The following is a 17,520-nucleotide window of genomic DNA, read 5'->3' as shown; positions in this document are numbered from 1 at the left end:
TGATCCCAGGGTCCTGGGATCGAGCCCCAAGTCAGGCTCTCTGCTCAGCAGGGAGCCTGCTTCCTCTTCGCTCTCTGCCTGTCTCTCTGTCTACTTGTGATCTCTGTCTGTCAAATAAATACATAAAATCTTTGAGAAAAAATAAATAAATAAGTAAGTTATAAGCTTGTTTTACATTTTTATATATCTCTTTAATGTCTGATTTAAAAGAAATTGGTCCCTACTATATTCAAATTGTTGCAATATACTGCTTTGATTGAAGCCTAAGAGGAAAATCTGGCCTCATAAAGGTATGTAATTAGAAAGGGAAGAGAATATTTATTTTTAGTAGTCTTTTCAAATTCTGGTGGATTTTTACTTCTTTGATAGTACACTGAGCCTTGACAAGTGGTCACTTCTTAAAATATATTTTCATTGTATAATCTGACACCACATAAATTAGATTCTCACATTATTATATTATAATCCATGGGTCTATCACACATTTTGAATGAAGCCTTTACTCATGCACAATCTTGTAAAATCATGCATTGTATATTTGAAAATACTGGTTCACTGAGGTAGTATGCAGAGCATCCACATGGTAAAACATTTCGCGATATAATAAAAAAAAATCATACTTGTTTATCACTATCAATTTCATTACAACAGTCTTTAAGTATTGGAAAGCTGTTAAACTCCCGTGAATAGAAGTTTGTGAATACAAGTTTCCCAAATTCTAATTTTCACTTGAAAGCTTGAATTCCTATCACTGGCAATAAACATTTTCAATTGTTTCCCTTGAGAAGTCATTCATTTTCTCAAATGAAAATGGTATTCCATGAAAAAAAAGCAGCTAGGTCAGCTTACAACTGAAACACCTAAGTGCCTATCCTAGAGACAACTATCCTATTCTGGCATGCAACAGAAATGCTTTATTCGTACTTCTCATTTTGTCACACAGAAGAAAAAGAACCTAACACAAGGGTCAAGATTTAATAAATCAGGGGTGCCTGGGGTGGCTCAGTGGGTTAAAGCTTCTGCCTTCGGCTCAGGTCATGATCTCAGGGTCCTGGGATCGAGCCCCACGTCGGGCTCTCTGCTCAGCGGGGAGCCTGCTTCCCTCTCTCTCTGCCTGCCTCTCTGTCTGTCAAATAAATAAGTAAAATCTTAAAAAAAAAAAGATTTAATAAATCATAACTTTCACCGTTTTATCCAGGATTTTCTTTAGTGAAGCTGGCCTTTTTTTTTTTTAAACTGTGAGGGTGTGGCAGGGAAGAGTATAACCACTACTCGACAAGCTGATAACACTGCCTTCATTCATTCGTGCTAAGGTTTCAGGAGCGCGACCTACCTGTGCTTTTAACTATTGATGCAGATACTGATGCATTGGAAGAGGCAAATTATGCTGGCATTATTATGAAAATTGTTTAGAGTATGCAGACTCCCTGAAAAGATCCTTGCAGGAGTCCTTGGACCACACTTTGAGAACCACCATCCTAGATCTAGATTAAGGCATGCAAGACCTAGTCTGATATTTAACCTGAATGAAACACCTTTTTTTTTTCAAGTGGGTATACGGATATCCTCATTCTCATTCTCTTTTTCCTGACTTAAGGAAACTATAATTCCTGGCTCCACTTTGAAGGAACAGCTGCTCATATGCCCCAGATCTGAGAGAAACAATAAAGATTTACAGCAATTAAAAGACAAATCAAGGCCCCAGGGCCCATTCTGAAAGGTAAATGATGGTCTGGAAAACAAGTACAATTGCTTGAAAAAATTCTTAGCCTAAAATCGAATGGGAGCGAGCGAGTCAGCTGTGCCTTGAACAACATAAGCTATAAAGCTTCACTTCCTGACTCGACCACTTAGCAGAGATGGGAAGATCCCAAAGAACAAATATTTTCAGGACATAAGGAGTATGAATCAGGATTACTGAGAGATTGAGAAAATCTAATATTAAAGCTGAAGGGAACTATCAGCTTTTGAAATAAGAATCAAATTCACCAAGAAACACCATACCTCCGAATGATCAATGGGAGGAAGAGGATCAATGATTTTTTTGGAAGGTGCGATGGGATTTCCATCACTGTCATATTCCAAATTATCTTCTTCTTCCTCCTGAACCACACCAGCAGTTGGGTTCTCTGCCATGTACCGAAAGTAAGCTTCCTGCAGGAAAGCACAAGAACATAATCACACCCAAATACAACTAAGAACATCTCCGCTCCTGTAATTAGGGCACACAGTGTACCAGATGACTGCACACAGTTAAAATACCTACCAAGTAAGGCAAGACTTATACTAGCAATGATTCCTTTAACAACAGCAGTATTCAGAGGGACAATCAAAAGAAATGAATGAGACAGTTAGTACTGCACAATGATTTAACTTGTTTAACAAGACTTACAAAGCTGTCTATCCCGCAGCCTTCCTGGGGTGGGGTGTCTACCTACCCTGCCCAGAGCTGTGGAACACATGCTGTGGACTGACCAATCCAAGTTTGGAAGTTGACACTGATTAGAAGGTTCACAAACCTGGAAAGGGCTACTGCTCACTCTGGTTCCCTTCTCACCATCCCACAACTGAACAATGGGGAAGAAAAATACTGAAGGACAGTCATTAAACTAATGTTCCATCTTGAAACATTAGAATCACAAACAGAACCCTTAGAAAGAGGTAAAGGTTAGATGTTGCTAGAGGCCATCAGTAGATCCCACACTACTTCTTGACTTAGAAGCATAAACATTTAATTTTGGAAAAAAAAAAATCAAGCTGAATAAAGCTCATATTTGTTTTTGATGTCGTAGTTGATGAAAAGTTCCATCTTCAACATGGGGGAAAGCTATGTGAATTTTTCTATTACCAATTGGTCATATAGGTAGAAAAGGAGCAAGTCACATGACATTCCCTGCTGCTCACTGTCAGGAATGGCCATTTCAGTGAAGGCAACCTCTAGCTCGTCCCCAGTACAGACTTTGTGGGGTGAAAATAAAAGATAGAAATACTGCATAGGAACTCACTTGGTCATCTTCCTCTTCAATGTCATCTCGAATACCCCTGGAAAAACAAGCGGAGAAACAAACTTCCCTGCAAATGTTCCACATACCCAGCTCCATACTTATAGCAGGTTAGTGTTGAATTCCATACAGCACAGGAACTCTCAACACTAACAATAACAAAGCAGCAATAAGCACACTGTACACGATCCATTCAGCATGTATGTGTGCCTTCACCCTGAAAGCTGCACTTTGCACTCTTCTGAATGGGATGACATGGTACCCTAGAAACATCAATTACTAATGAGGATATAAGGAGTAAAAACCTTTGAAGATAGATACCCAAAGATCCTAGCCTTGAAAACCCCATAAGACAAACACAGCGCAGTTGTGAAAGGCATTTTTAAAAGAAACTGCATTTTATTAAAAAAAAAAAAAAAGCCAAAAACCCTCTATTTGGTATATACTAAAAGGAATGTCACAATTTTCTTACTGTCCTCCAGAGTTTCTAGCTCTGGAGGAACTGGATTCAGCCAAAATCCTTGCGGACAGAGAAGAACTACCTCAACTCTTTAAAGTCTGATACTAAAACTCCCAAGCAGTTCTCGTGGAGAAGGGGGTGTCACCACTTGCAGCATCTCTCAGCGGCTACAGAGAGTATGGCTGTGTAGTTCCCACAACCATCTGTTTCTAACAGACTTTCCACCTAACCTAGAGCACTTGCTGTTCTCAAGGAAAGCAACGTCACCAGCGCAGGGCAGCTGGAAGAGGATGGTAACACACAGTAAGCACCAAAGAGAGGGCTGAACCTCCATGTGGCGCAGGAACCCTGGCAAGGGCCTGAGGCACTGACTGACAAGCAGAGGGTAAGTCCATCCATGCCCACCTGGGCCTGGTAAGCAAAAGCCTTAAGAGTAGTGTATTCAGCAAGGGGAAAGAGAAGAATTCACTTTCCCAGATAATAAGATACTTCAAGTTCTGATTTGTTGCTAAAGCATATCACTCCTTAAATAAACCAGTCTGCATATTTATTGGTAACATACTTTTTATGATATAATCACATTACTCATAATTAATTATGTAGGCATTAACTTACTTTGTATTAATTATGGGACAAAACTCAGAACAATAAGCCCAAACTTTAGTAATTATACTCTTTCAACTCCCACTGTAACTCACTCTTGCATCTACTAAAAAATTACAATGAAACACTAAATACTATTCTACCAAAAAGAATGTTTTTAATTACTGCAAATGCAAAGATTTTGTCATCTCTATTATAAGATACAGGGGTAATTTCAAGGCAAGACATTCATGTATTTTAATTTTTCTCTACAAACTTTGGGGGAATAAGCTTTGTAATACTTTAGCATTTTTCATGTAACCTTTGTGAGGGAGAAGAAAACAACTTACTTTACGTTTTTTCTTTCCTTGTCCTTTTCTTCAAGCCTCTTCATGTCTCTAGCCGCCTGATCCTAATGAAACAAAAGGCCATATGGAATCGTTTCCACTAAACACATGAAAAGGGGAATTTTTTTAAAGTTAGATTATTTTATTTTTTATACTGTATTATTTGTTTCAGGGGTACAGTTCCATGATTCATCCGTCTTACACAATTCACAGTGCTCACCATAGCACATATCCTCCCCAAAGTCCAACACCCAGCCACCCCACCCAGCCCCTCCACTCCAGTAACCCTCAGTTTGTTTCCTATGAGTCTCTCTTATGGTTTGTCTCCCTCTCTGGTTTCCTCTTGTTTCATTTTCTCCTCTCTTCCCCTATGATTCTCTGTCTTGTTTCTCAAATTCCACCTACCAGTGAGAGAGTATGATAATTGTCTTTTCTCTGATTGACTTATTTCGCTTACCCTCTAGTTTCATCCATGTCATTGCAAATGGCAAGATTTCATTTTTTATGGCTGCATAATATTCCCTTGTATATACACACCACATCTTCTTTACTCATTCAACTGTTGATGGACATCTAGGCTCTTTCCATACTTTGGCTATTGTGGACATTGCTGCTGTAAACACTGGGGTGCACATGCCCCTTCGGCTCACTACATTTGCATCTTTGGCTAAATACCCAGTAGTGCAACTGCTGGGTCATAGAGTAGCTCTATTTTCAACTTTCTGAGGAACCTCCATACTGTCTTCCAGAGTGCCGCACCAGCTTGCATTTCCACCAACAGTGTAGGAGGGTTCCAAAGGGGAATTTCTTTATAAAGAATTTTTAGATTTGAACAAGTACCATCACACTTTTAGCTATGTATTTCGACAGTTACATCTTGATGTAATCAAATTGTATTCTTTTTTTTTTTTTTAAAGATTTTATTTATTTCTTTGACAGACAGAGATTACAAGTAGGCAGAGAGGCAGGCAGAGAGAGAGGAGGAAGCAGGCTCCCTGCTGAGCAGAGAGCCCGATGCGGGGCTCGATCCCTGGACCTTGGGATCATGACCTGAGCTGAAGGTAGAGGCTTCAACCCACTGAGCCACCCAGGCGCCCCATCAAATTGTATTCTGACACTTACTTTTTCAGAGAAATACCTAAATGTTCTAAAAATTTGGCTATATGTAGATTACATAATTTTTAGCTACAATATTTGCCAAACATGAAAAAATTAGGAAAAAATGCTTAACTAGTAACTTAAAAAAATTATGGCTATAAAAGGCCTTAAATTCTGGCAAACTAGCCTTTCTCAAAGTGTAGCTTAAGACCATTAATATCAAACTATTAATGGGACTAGTAAAATAATGGCAAATTTCTGGATCTGACTTTGGAAAGACTGTTCTCAACCCGGGTGAACTTGTCCCCAGTGAACATCTGGCAATATCTGGAGATGTTTCTGGTTGCTTCGAGACGGGGCGGGGGGGGGGGGGGGGGAGAGGGACCAGGGGGTTGTTACCAATATCTAGTGTGTAAAGGCTACACATGCTGCTAAACATCCTACAATGCACAGGACAGGCCCCAAAACAAATTATCCCCAGATGTTGACAGTCTGAGGTTGAAAAACACTTCTCTAAATCTACCAAATCAGAATTCTTGGGGGTGGAGTTAAATGCATGTATTTTCCATTTTCCAAAGGTAATTGTTATACACAGCAAATAAATAATCACTGATCTCTTTGTTTTATACATGTGAAACTCAAGGTCAGAAGAATTAAGTAATTTTTCCAAGGTAAAACACATCCTGCACTATCATTTCTTGTTATAAAACAACATTAGTTTTTCTGATTTCTTTGATTTAAAAAAATGTCACTAACTGTAACCTGGCATGGTCAGGTGTTCTATCTAATCAAATGTTCCTGATAAAGAGGACTTAACTTATTTATTTTTTTAAAAGATTTTATTTGTTTATTTGACAGACAGAGATCACAAGTAGGCAGAGAGGCAGGCAGAGAGAGGAGGAAGCAGGCTCCCCGCTGAGCAGAGAGCCTGATGCGGGGCTCGATCCCAGGACCCTGGGACCATGACCTGAGCTGAAGGTAGAGGCTTTAACCCACTGAGCCACCCAGGTGCCCCAAGAGGACTTATTTTAAAACAGAATATTAAATATAAACAAAATTACTTTTTTAAGAAATTGAGCCAAATATACAGCATACTCAAGACTACAAATAAAGTGAAGATGGCATAAGCAATGTCACGTAAGGAATGGGTCACAAACATTTATAGAACCTATTTTTTAAACCTACACAAATCCTCTTTTGAAACACTGATTAAAAATAATCTTCATCTTGACTTCAAACACTAGAGAAGTTTACATTTTCTAGTAAAGAATATACCTGAGATCAAGGATTAATGCAATATTGTGGCAACAACACTCTCTCCAAGATCAGACAATATCCAATCTCTCTATCCAAAAATCAGCAAAACCCCTTTGGATAGTGTACCAAAAACCACCCTGAAGAATAATATTGTTTTGTTTTGTTTTTTAAAGATTTTATTTATCTATTGGACAGACAGAGATCACAAGTAGGCAGAGAGGCAGGCAGAGCAAGGGGGGAAGGCAGGCTCCCTGCCGAACAGAGAGCCCGATGCGGGGCTCAATCCCAGGACCCTGAGATCATGACCTGAGCTGAAGGCAGCGGCTTAATCCACTGAGCCACCCAGGCGCCCCTGAAGAATAATATTGTATCAAAAAGATTTACTCTCCTACAATTTCAACTACTTGAAATGCCAAGCAGGAAAATCTGGGCTATTCTTGGATACTCCCACTCAAAAGGGGTTACACCAAGTTCAATTACAAAAAATTAAATCTGAATTTAAACCAGGGATTTAAACTAGGGATTGCAAGATAAAATGAAAAACAGCCCTTTGGGAAATGTCTGTATCCCAAGAGGGGGAAAAATCCATATAAGACACCTCAAACACGACAAAACACTACCACCTTTACTTGCAGAGAGAACCATTTAACATACTGAACTAAATCGCTACCACGTTGCAAAGCACATGAAAGTTCTGAATAGTTCTGGTGTTATCCCAAAAATAGAGTGCTACAAGAACTTAGATATGGAATGACACAGCAGAAAGAATATGGGATTTGCACTTGAATTCTGGCTTTGCTACCTATAAAGTGCATGCTCTTTAAGAAGCAGGTAATCTGAGTTAGTCTAAAACCAAGATGGGAAACAGTAACGGGTACTAATCTGGCAACGAAGGAAGTAAACCAGGATAAGAAAAGTTATTTTCTTTTGATACAGACGTGCTTTGCTTGCACTTTAGTAAGTAGGAATATTCTAAAGAAGCATGCTGCAGCTTTTCCTGTATCACACGGACACCTAAGCACAGAAAAATATTTCTCCACCGTAAGAAAACTAAACACAAGTGTGAAGATAAATGGTTGTAAATGGTAGCTTCAGTGTCAAGACGATAAAAGGAACTGACAGACCTAAGGTGAACAAGAAAAAGCAAGGCCTACCTATCTAGAGCAGACAGCCATTAGCGCACAAAACTGCTTTTGTCTTGCAAGAATAAGAATGCAGGCTTAGTCTTGCCAGAGTGTCCACTTTTCAAGAGCCTGAACTTTTAGATAAAATCTTCTAATCTTCAAAATTTTGGCCCACATGTTTAAAAAGCAGTATCTAGGGACACCTGGGTGGCTCAGTTGGTTAAGCAGCTGCCTTCAGCTCAGGTCATGATCCCAGCATCCCGGGATCGAGTCCCACATCGGGTCTCCTTGCTCGGCAGGGAGCCTGCTTCTCACTCTGTCTGCCTGTGCTCGCTCTCGCTCTCTCGCTCTTTCTCTGACAAATAAATAAATAAATAAATCTTAAAAAAAAAAAAAGGCAATATCTAGGCCGAGGAAAACATCTACATTGTTTTCCTTCTTTCCCTCCTTTCTTAGAGATGAGATGTGGCTGAAGATTTTAGCTTACAAGTACCTGAGGAATCTGGAAGGACTCTTTTTCATAAACAATGAAGTGACAGTTTTTTGAGCAAGAGGAATAACGTGACAAACAACATGCTTTAGTCTAATTACTCTGTTTCTGTACACCACACAAATGGGAAAACAGAGAACCGAAGGTGGGAGAAAAGTTACACCAGACAAGAGTTAATCAAAGTGTAAAGCAGGCTGACTATAGTGGAAACAGAAAGGAAGGAAGAGGTGCAAAAGAGACTATAAAGATTGAGAGAACTTGCCATATAAGAGGAAAAGTACCAGGACATACCAGAAAGAGCTAGGTTCTCAGGACTACGAAGCCAGAAATACCCAGGTCCCAGCTCTGCCGCACAGTTACCAACGCGATTTGAGGCAAGGGATTTGAATTACCACAGGGCTCAGTTTTCTTGTTATTTTTTAAAAAATTGTATTCCCATATATTTTTTTCTGCCAATTCCCCACTGTTATTCTGAGGATTAAATGAAGTTAAGTCAGGAGCATGTTTGATCTTCTAGCATTAAGAACATAAAAGACAAAAAACCTGGTTTAGGAAAAGATGCCAGGGGGACCCCATCCATGTAAAAACGGTCATGATTTAGAAAAGCAGAGCTGATATAAAAGAGACTGTGAGACTAAAGACATGAATTAGTTACACAGAATTCAAGTGGACAAGGTCAGCAGAGAATGTACAGAGTGAAAATAGCAAATCAATATAGAGAACTATAGGAATCAATGTATTTGAGAAATTAGCAGGGGGTCATAAAAGTAACAGTAATAGTAAGATGAATATGTAATGAATTTTTTATTGGTACAATGATATGGTAGTTATGGTTTTTAAGCATTATCTTACAAAGATAACAGTGATACTAATGGATGACATGACATGCCTGGGATTTACTTTAAAACAATTTAAAAGAGGGAAGAGGGGTTAGATAACACAAGATTGGCCAGAAATTGTTAATTGATAAAGCAGGGTGAAGGATACATGGGAGTTCATTTTATTATTCTACTTTTGTATGTATCTGAAATTTTTCATAATGAAAGGTAAAAAAAAAAAATACAAATGTCAAAAAGATAGGAGAAAAAGGACAAAATGAAAAATCACAAAAGCCCAGTGAGAAGAGTTTTAAGAACAAAGTGGTTACAAGTGTCATTTCTACAGGGAGGTCAGGATGCTGATAATGTTGGTAATAAGAAACAAATATTAAAAGTACAGAACACAGAATTCATAATTTTAGCAAGTTTTTAGAAGTTTAATTGCCTTTCTGAACTTTTTAGAAGTTTAACTGCCTTTAATGCTAGACTGAAGGAGGTAATGTTCATTCCATATAAGAACAGACAAAGAAATATTAAAACATACACATATAAATCTTGAACTACCCTTGTTCAAGGGTCACTATTCAAACTTCTAGGCACCAATCATCTCTGAAAATACTACAAGGCATGTGGACATATGTTTAAGAGGCTATAGAGTATGAGGGGCCCCTGGGTGGCTCAGTCATTAAGTGTCTGTCTTCAGCTCAGGTCAAGATCCCAGGGTCCTGGGACTGGGCCCTCTGCTGGGCTCCCCACTTGGCGGTGAGTCTGCTTCTCCCTCTCCCTCTGCTTGTTGCTTCCCCTACTTGTGCTTTCCGACAAATAAATTTAAAAATTAAAAAAAAGAAAAAAAAGAAACTATAGAGTATAAGAGCAAAATTCTCCCAAGAGAGGGCAAAAACCAAATTCTGAATGACTGAAACACTAGGTTAATTTGATCTATTCTAACTCCTGCAGCTTAACAAAACAGCCTAGATACTTGCCTCCACTTCAGCCATGAACGCCTCCAAGGGATCGTCATCGCTGTCAGAATCTGCTGGCTTGGAATGGAACTGCTGGCGGGTAGGCGAGTTTTCAGCAGGAATGTAAGGTAAATCAACATTGCTAGAGTCTTCTTCCTCATCTTCAAAATATCTGGAAATGTAAAAATACATATATCTGAAAATTAAGAGGCATGACTGGTAAAGTGAACGTTTAATTTGGGGTCAGTGAATTCTTCATTTAACAGAAATTATTATGCTGTATATATGTTACTAATAAGAGATCTGAACTATACATGTTAGAGACCTCCAGGCTTTGGCAAATGACCTATTATTGTTTAATACACGCAAAATTCTAATATTGCCCCCCCCCCAAAAAAACAAACAAACCCCAGTCACAGCAGATTCTCTCATTTCAACACAGTATATCCAAATCACATTTCCAGTTCTGTTAAAAGGGATGAGTTTTCAGTAAAAAATTCATGTATCACTGCTGAATAGATAGAGCAAATACTAAAGAATGTATGCTATGGAAAAAAACCACCTTTGTATATATGTATAAATACTAAAAACCTAGTTTTTTCTTTATAATCCTTTTTTTTTTTTAAGATTTTGTTTATTTGACAGTCAGAAATCACAAGTAGGCAGAGAGACAGGCAGAGAGAGAGAGAAAGGGAAGCAAGCTCCCTGACGAGCAGAGAGCCTGATGTGGGGCTTGATCCCAGGGCTCTGGGATCATGACCCGAGCTGAAGGCAGAGTCTTTAACCCACTGAGCCACCCAGGCGCCCCTTTCTTTATAATCCTTAAAAAAATTTCAGCAACATATTCATAAGGCTAGGGACTTTTCTTCAGAAGTTCTGGACTACTTTCTGAGGACTAACAGAAAACGTCAAGGATTAAGAATAAATACTCAGTCCAGGGGTGCCTGGGTAGCTCAGTCTTCAAGCGTCTGTATTCAGCTTGGATTGTGTTCCCAGGGTCCTTGGACTGAGCCCCACATTGGGCTCCCTGCTCAGCGGGAAGCCTGCTTCTCCCTCTCCAACTCTCCCTGCTTGTGTTCCCTCTCTTGCTGTCTCTCTCTCCCTCTCTCTCTCTCTCTGTGTCAAATAAATGAATAAAATCTAAGAGAATAATAATAATAAATGCTCAATCCAAAATCATTCCCCACACTTCTTATTCAGAAAAGACTTCATAGCTCTTTATAAACTAAAAACAAAAGCACTGTTTAGACCTTATCTCAAAATTAAATATTAACAACCAAATATTAACTAAAAAACAACCGCAACTTAAAATTTTAAAGCATTTCAGGTCTTCATGGGAATTATTTTAAAAGCTCTATCATCTGCTACACATACATACATACTCATTTATATAAGTTTCATTTAGCAAAAGAAAAAGTATCCCTGAACTACTAAACTGCTCTCGAGAATAATGATCCTTGACTTTGCTAAACCTCAAACATCTACTTCTATATTTTAATCCCTGCAACATACAAGCCTTTAAAACTATAGGTGTTAGAGCTCAAACCCTCAAACCTTAGCTTTTTATAACAACCACCCATCAGATACTCAAGTTAAAAAAGGTAATTGGTAAGTTTGTTTCCTGAAAACTCTGGGCAATAACCCAAGTAGATTTTTTCCCCCACTATAAGATGTCACAACATAATTGTTTTAAGATCTGACTGTTGACAAACTGTGTCTCTACCAGTTGTGACAACTGCCTGTGTCACAAAACAACTTACATGGGGTCAGTAAAAGACTTCAACAAAGGCCATCAAAACCACATACTATTTAAAACTCTTCAGTCATATTTAGGTTTGAACAGCTTCAAATCTTTTTTTGGAACAGGGAAAGATGTAAGTAAGCACATAAGCATTATGTTCCTTACAAAATGAATAAACTCAACAATTTAACTTATTAGGAACAATACAATTCAGTGAGATAAGCAATTAAAGAACTCATATTATTATTCGGGAAACAAATGGTTTCTTTACCTCAATTTCTTTTGATAGAGTGAGTATCTCAAAGCCCACCCTTGGCTAAACTACCAGAACTACCACTTACGCATTTTCTTCATCAAAGTTGGCCCGTTTAGATCCAATTTTGTAGAAAGAAGGGAGTTGTGGTGGAGCTGACTTTCCAAATCCAGAAGAAGAGCTGGTTGCCCCAAAGGCACTGTGGGACTGCTGTGGGAGTTTGGGTTCCTCCTTCTTTCCAGCACTAATAGCAAAACCTCCAAAGCCAAATCCCCTTTTGGTTCCAGGGCCACCTTTATTCCAGTTCATGGTGTCAATGGCTGATCTATAAGGAAAAAAATATACTATGAATGTGTGAATAAATACACTCTGTGTGTATTCATATGTGTATGTGTATGAATACACTAATATTCATAACTTTATGAATAGCCCACTGATTTTTATGTCTCTTCCAACTTCTGCCTACAATTCATTTTAAACTTCTGCCTCTCAAAACTATTTAATTTGGGAGGGGGCACCTGGGTGGCTCAGGTATTTGAGTGTTCGTCTCTTAGCTTGATGATCTCAGGGTCCTGGGATTGAGTCCCACGTCAGGCTCTGTACTCAGTGCAGAGTCTGCTTGAGGATTGTCTCTCCCTCCTCCTGTCCTCCCCACACTTGCATGCAGTCTCTCTCTAAAATAATAAATCCTAAGAAAACACTCAAAAACAAAAAACAAAAAACTACTTAACTTTGTACTTCAGCTATGTGATATGCCAACCCCAAAAGAACAGTCAACTTTTCTAAAAACACTAAAGAATTATTCATTTTTTAGGATCACAATCTAAACAGGAGTGTAGTATTTAACATCATCCCCTTCAAAAGGATTTGACTGTGAATTTAACATCTTTAAGCTACCAAAAATACTCACAAGACAACAAATATTGTGAGGATCTGATGTGTGCTAGGCTTCTGTCAGGCAACTAAAGATACCAAGATGAAAAGACTTAATCTCTTAATATTTATTCCCAAGGAGTTTATATTATAGTCTACTAGGAAAATAGATGACCCAACCCCCCCCCCCCGGATAAAAACCTACAACTACAATATAATATAGTGTTTGCTGTCACAGAGACTGAGGTGCTATCAGCAAAACTGTCCCAAAATGAAAGATTATCCTTTGGTAATGACACCAGAAGAATGAAAGAATCAAAATCTGAAAGATCAGTTATTTGTAGAAAGTATCTATGCAATTGTCTCTGAAGGGTACTCACAAACTGTGTGTTTATTGCAAAATGCCCACTTAGAATACTAGCCAGGAAGAAAAAATGATTCACTGATATGTTGCCTAAAGTACTCAGACTATGGTTAAAAAGTGCAAAGAAATTTCCTGAGCACTGATCAAATCATTTTAAAAACAATACTATATTATCTTACTAGTCTTGGCCCCAAAAAACCCTTTTTAATGACACAAGCTACCTAAGTTTTATAGAAAAGCAGAAAGACCAGAAAGCAAAAAGGAACAAAATTTAAAACTACTTGAAATTTCCTCTCCTAGGTATGTAATTTTGGTATCTGTTGTTATTTCTTCTACACTATGTGTATACACAAATTTAAAAACAAAACTGAAACCATACTATATGTATTGCTTTAGTTACCAATTTCTTCACCTAATGATACACTATGAACATCTTTAAATGTCAACAAATATATTTCTCCACCACTATTTTTATTTTTTAAAGGGTTTTTTTCCCCAAAGATTTTATTTTTTTTATTTGACAGAGAGAGAGAGAGAGTGGGAGGGGCAGAGGGAGAAGCAGACTCCCTGCCGAGCAGGGAGACTGATGCAGGACTCGATCCCAGGACCCCAGAACCACGACCCAAGCCGAAAGCAGATGCCCAACCGACTGAGCCACCCAGGCGCCCCTAAAGCGTTTTTTAAAAAAATATTTTCGAGAGCCAGAGAGAGCACGAGTGGGGAGGTGGGCAGAGGGAGAGAGAATCTCAAGCAGACTCCATACTGAGTGTGGAGCCCTACACAGGGCTTGCTCTCAGGACCCTGCGATCATGACCTGAGCCGAACTCCAAAGTCGGACACTCAACTGACTGAGCTGCCCAGGCACCCCCCTCCACTACCGTTTTATAATGTTGTGAAACATATCACATAGCTGAATCTTTCCGCATACCCGTAGTTACTTCTTTAGGATCAATTTTCTTTTTATTTTTTTTAAAAGATGTTATTTAAAAATATATAAAGATTTTGAGATATATAAGAGCAAGTGAGAGACAAGAGTGTGTGAGGGCACAAGCAGGGCAGAGAGGCAGAGTGAGAGGGAGAAGGAAGCTCCTGGCTCAGCAGGGAGCCCAAGGTAGAGCTTGATAGAATCAATTTGCAAAATGTAATTGCTTAACCAAAGGGACAATGCAGTCTAAGTTTTAAAACCTTAACTACTATTTACGTTTATGGAGAAGTGCCCCATGCACACTGAATAAATGGGCATAAAACAAGGTGGGTGGCATGATTCAATGTCATTCAATATAAAAGTATGGTTAGACACACAAAGCTGGAGGGCTGTCGATCAGAATGTTAATAGCAGTTATTTCATTTTTACTTTCTTCCTTGTATTAAGGTTTACCATTAAAAAGAACAATATGTTTATAATGGATTCTGAAGCCAATGGGGAAAAGAGTTCCCAAAGCTGCTTTTTACACTACAACATTGTTGAAAAAACCGTGAACATGCTCTACTTTTCTGGTTCTGTGCCCCTCCCCATATATACCTTACAGGTTTTGTTTGAACTGTTATCATATAGCATTTAGTTTAGTCTACTTAGTACTAAATCTCATTTATGCTGAGTCAATCTCCGCCCTTAGTTACAGGTAGAGAATGTCTTTGGGGGTGGGGGAAGATGTCTTTAATCATTTTGGACCTTCCATAAAAGTTACACGTGGCTAAAATAAGCACTTAGTAAGTACTAGTTTGCTTGAATTTAAGACCATCTCCTGCTTTCTTTAAGAATCCCTTAAAGAGAACCAACATGATTCTAATGAGGTAAGATTTGGTAAGAACATTTACAAACAAGAAAACTCTAGCATCTGGTAGTATTGCTTAACCAATGTGTGAACCTGACTTTACAACAGCTGCTCCTAAACAACAAAAATGATGAATCTGAATTTTAATATTTTTCCTAGTGTATATAAAGTATCATGAGGGGCTAATATATAAGCCATAGAAATCAGAAGGTAGACAAAGAACAATGGAAAAACACCCTTTAAGTTTGGGTAGATTTTAAGAATCACATGAACAATCTCCTAGCAGGAGAACTCAGTGGTTTGCTGAAAGCTTGCTGAGGACTGTCAGAGGTATTAGGAGCTGGGCATCTATATACTGAAAAATACAGTCCCATTCTGAAGGGGTTCAAGGTAGTTTAAAACAGCTAAAAAAACCAACACAATATGCTGTGGCAGAGGTACTGCACAGAATGTGCTCACTGGTGGCCCAGGAAAGGGGTATCCAACCCAGGATGAGTTGGGGAGAAGACACAGTTTTTCTGGAGATGACACAGTTTTCAGTTTTAAAATCTGAAGAGGCATTGGACCAGGGTAGAAGTGTGAAAGGAGGGCATTTTCGACTGAAGAAAAGTATCACCACAGAGAACCAGAAATAGTGCCATGCAGCTAGAGTTCAGCAGGACATCTAGGAAAGTTCTAAAACACATGTTCAGAAAGACAGGCAGGGCCCAGATAAACGGGTTAGAACATGAGATGGAAGAGCCAAGGAAAGATGCCACGGTGGGTCTGTAAGTGCAAAGAAGGGTCTGTGATGGAGCCGCAGATTTGATATAACGCATCTGCATCTGAGGTTTCCGGGGTAGATAAGCCAGCAGAGAGAGGGCGTAGAGAGTGAGAAAAGGAGCAAGACAAATGTTAGAGCAGGTAATCCTTAGGAATGGGCAGGGAAAGAGAAGCTCACATGGCGACCTGAGAAGGAGAGGAGGGAGGGAGAACAGTGGGGAATAGTGGCATAGAAGGTGAGAGAAATTTTATAGGCAGAAAGAATTGTCCGATGTTAAAAACTAAAGAGATGCCGGAAAAGCAGAACTGAAAAGGCCTCTGTTGGATATGCAACCAGGAAGTCATCAGGGCAAGAGTTTCAAAGGAATAGTAGGGGCAGGGTTGAGGAGTGACTGGTAAGTGGTACACAGTAAGACTAGGTCACGAGGAGTAAAGATTACTTTCTAAGCTTTATACCAAATATAGGACCAAAAGAGTGAGATGCTGACTAGGATTTTGTTTGTTAAGAAAGAAGCCGGGCACCTGGGTGGTTCAGTCAGTCTGGTTAAGCATCTGCCTTTGGCTCAGGTCATGATCCCAGGGTCCTGGGATCAAGTCCCGCATTGGGCTCCCTGCTTAGCAGGGGAGTCTGCTTCTCCCTCTCCCTCTGCCATCCCCTCCCCCGCAAATTGTGCTCTCTGGCTCGCTCTCTCTCTGTCAAATAAATAAATAAAATCTTTAGGGGCGCCTGGGTGGCTCAGTGGGTTAAAGCCTCTGCCTTCAGCTGGGGTCATGATCCCAGGATCGAGCCCCGAATCAGGCTCTCTGCTCAGCAGGGAGCTGTTTCCTCCTCTCTCTCTGCCTGCTTGTGATCTCTGTCTGTCAAATAAATAAATAAAATCTTTAAATAAATAAATAAATAAATAAAATCTTAAAAAAAAAAAAAAGGAAAGAAAGAAGGGAATATAAGCATGTTTATATGCTAAAGAGGAAAGCCAACAGAGATACAAAAACTGAAGATGTAGGATGAAAGGCAAATCCTAAGACAGAGGTCCTGAGGAGGAGACTGAAGAAAGTAAGATACTGGATAGGAGGAAAGGATGGGCACAGACATAAATTAGACCTAATAAAATCAGAGGCCTCAAATTACAGAAGCACCAAATCACATACTTGGTGTTAAAAATTCACTTTCTGCTACAAATAGGCAGGTAGTGTGATTTTAAGCAGGTAAGAGCCAATGGCTTTCAGAGGGAACAAGATCCAAAATACACAATACCTTTTTCTTTACTCTTCTGAGAAATGGGTCAACCAAAAGATCGAACACTTCAGAACTCTCGAGCCTTCACTAGTTGATCTAGAACACACTGCCCATTTTCCCTAATTTACTTCCTCTAGCCAGGCCAAACAACTGCACTTTCTATAATACCACACTGACTAGAATGCTAGCTCCATGAGGGCAGGGCCTTTGTGTGTTCTGTACAGAACTGTATCCTTTGAGCCTAATGTGTGTTTAGGACTCAAACATTTTTTGTTGGATGAGTAAATATCATGCATTCAGGCTCTTCAAAATTCACCCCAGTATTTGTGAAAGCCATCATCTTCCATTATTATAAACCTTGCCATCCAGCCTTCC

At 39.2% G+C, this 17,520-nt stretch overlaps 1 protein-coding gene across 5 annotated transcripts in view; it reads right to left on the bottom strand.

The window, feature by feature from the left end:
- DDX42 (DEAD-box helicase 42) overlaps positions 1–17,520 on the bottom strand; it is a 38,140-nt gene that overhangs the window by 15,013 nt on the left and 5,607 nt on the right. For 4 of the 5 annotated variants that reach the window (XR_013968188.1, XM_080826864.1, XM_080826863.1 and 1 more), the window contains exons 2-6: positions 12,223–12,459; positions 10,162–10,312; positions 4,395–4,456; positions 3,006–3,042; positions 2,005–2,154 (exon numbers count right to left, since the gene is read on the bottom strand). Coding sequence is in view for 4 of the 5 variants with exons in the window: in XM_080826864.1 (XP_080682990.1) it covers positions 2,005–2,154; positions 3,006–3,042; positions 4,395–4,456; positions 10,162–10,312; positions 12,223–12,443 (621 nt within the window). In the remaining variant the exon portion in view is untranslated. The remainder of the gene's footprint in view (positions 1–2,004; positions 2,155–3,005; positions 3,043–4,394; positions 4,457–10,161; positions 10,313–12,222; positions 12,460–17,520) is intronic. The other variant, XM_080826866.1, reaches the window with a different exon arrangement.

The sequence above is a fragment of the Martes martes genome, assembly GCF_963455335.1.
Source record: "Martes martes genome assembly, chromosome: 16".
In the NCBI taxonomy this organism is placed as follows: domain Eukaryota; kingdom Metazoa; phylum Chordata; class Mammalia; order Carnivora; family Mustelidae; genus Martes; species Martes martes.
Note: the sequence above shows the minus strand (reverse complement) of the source record. Positions and strands in the feature narration are given on the sequence as shown.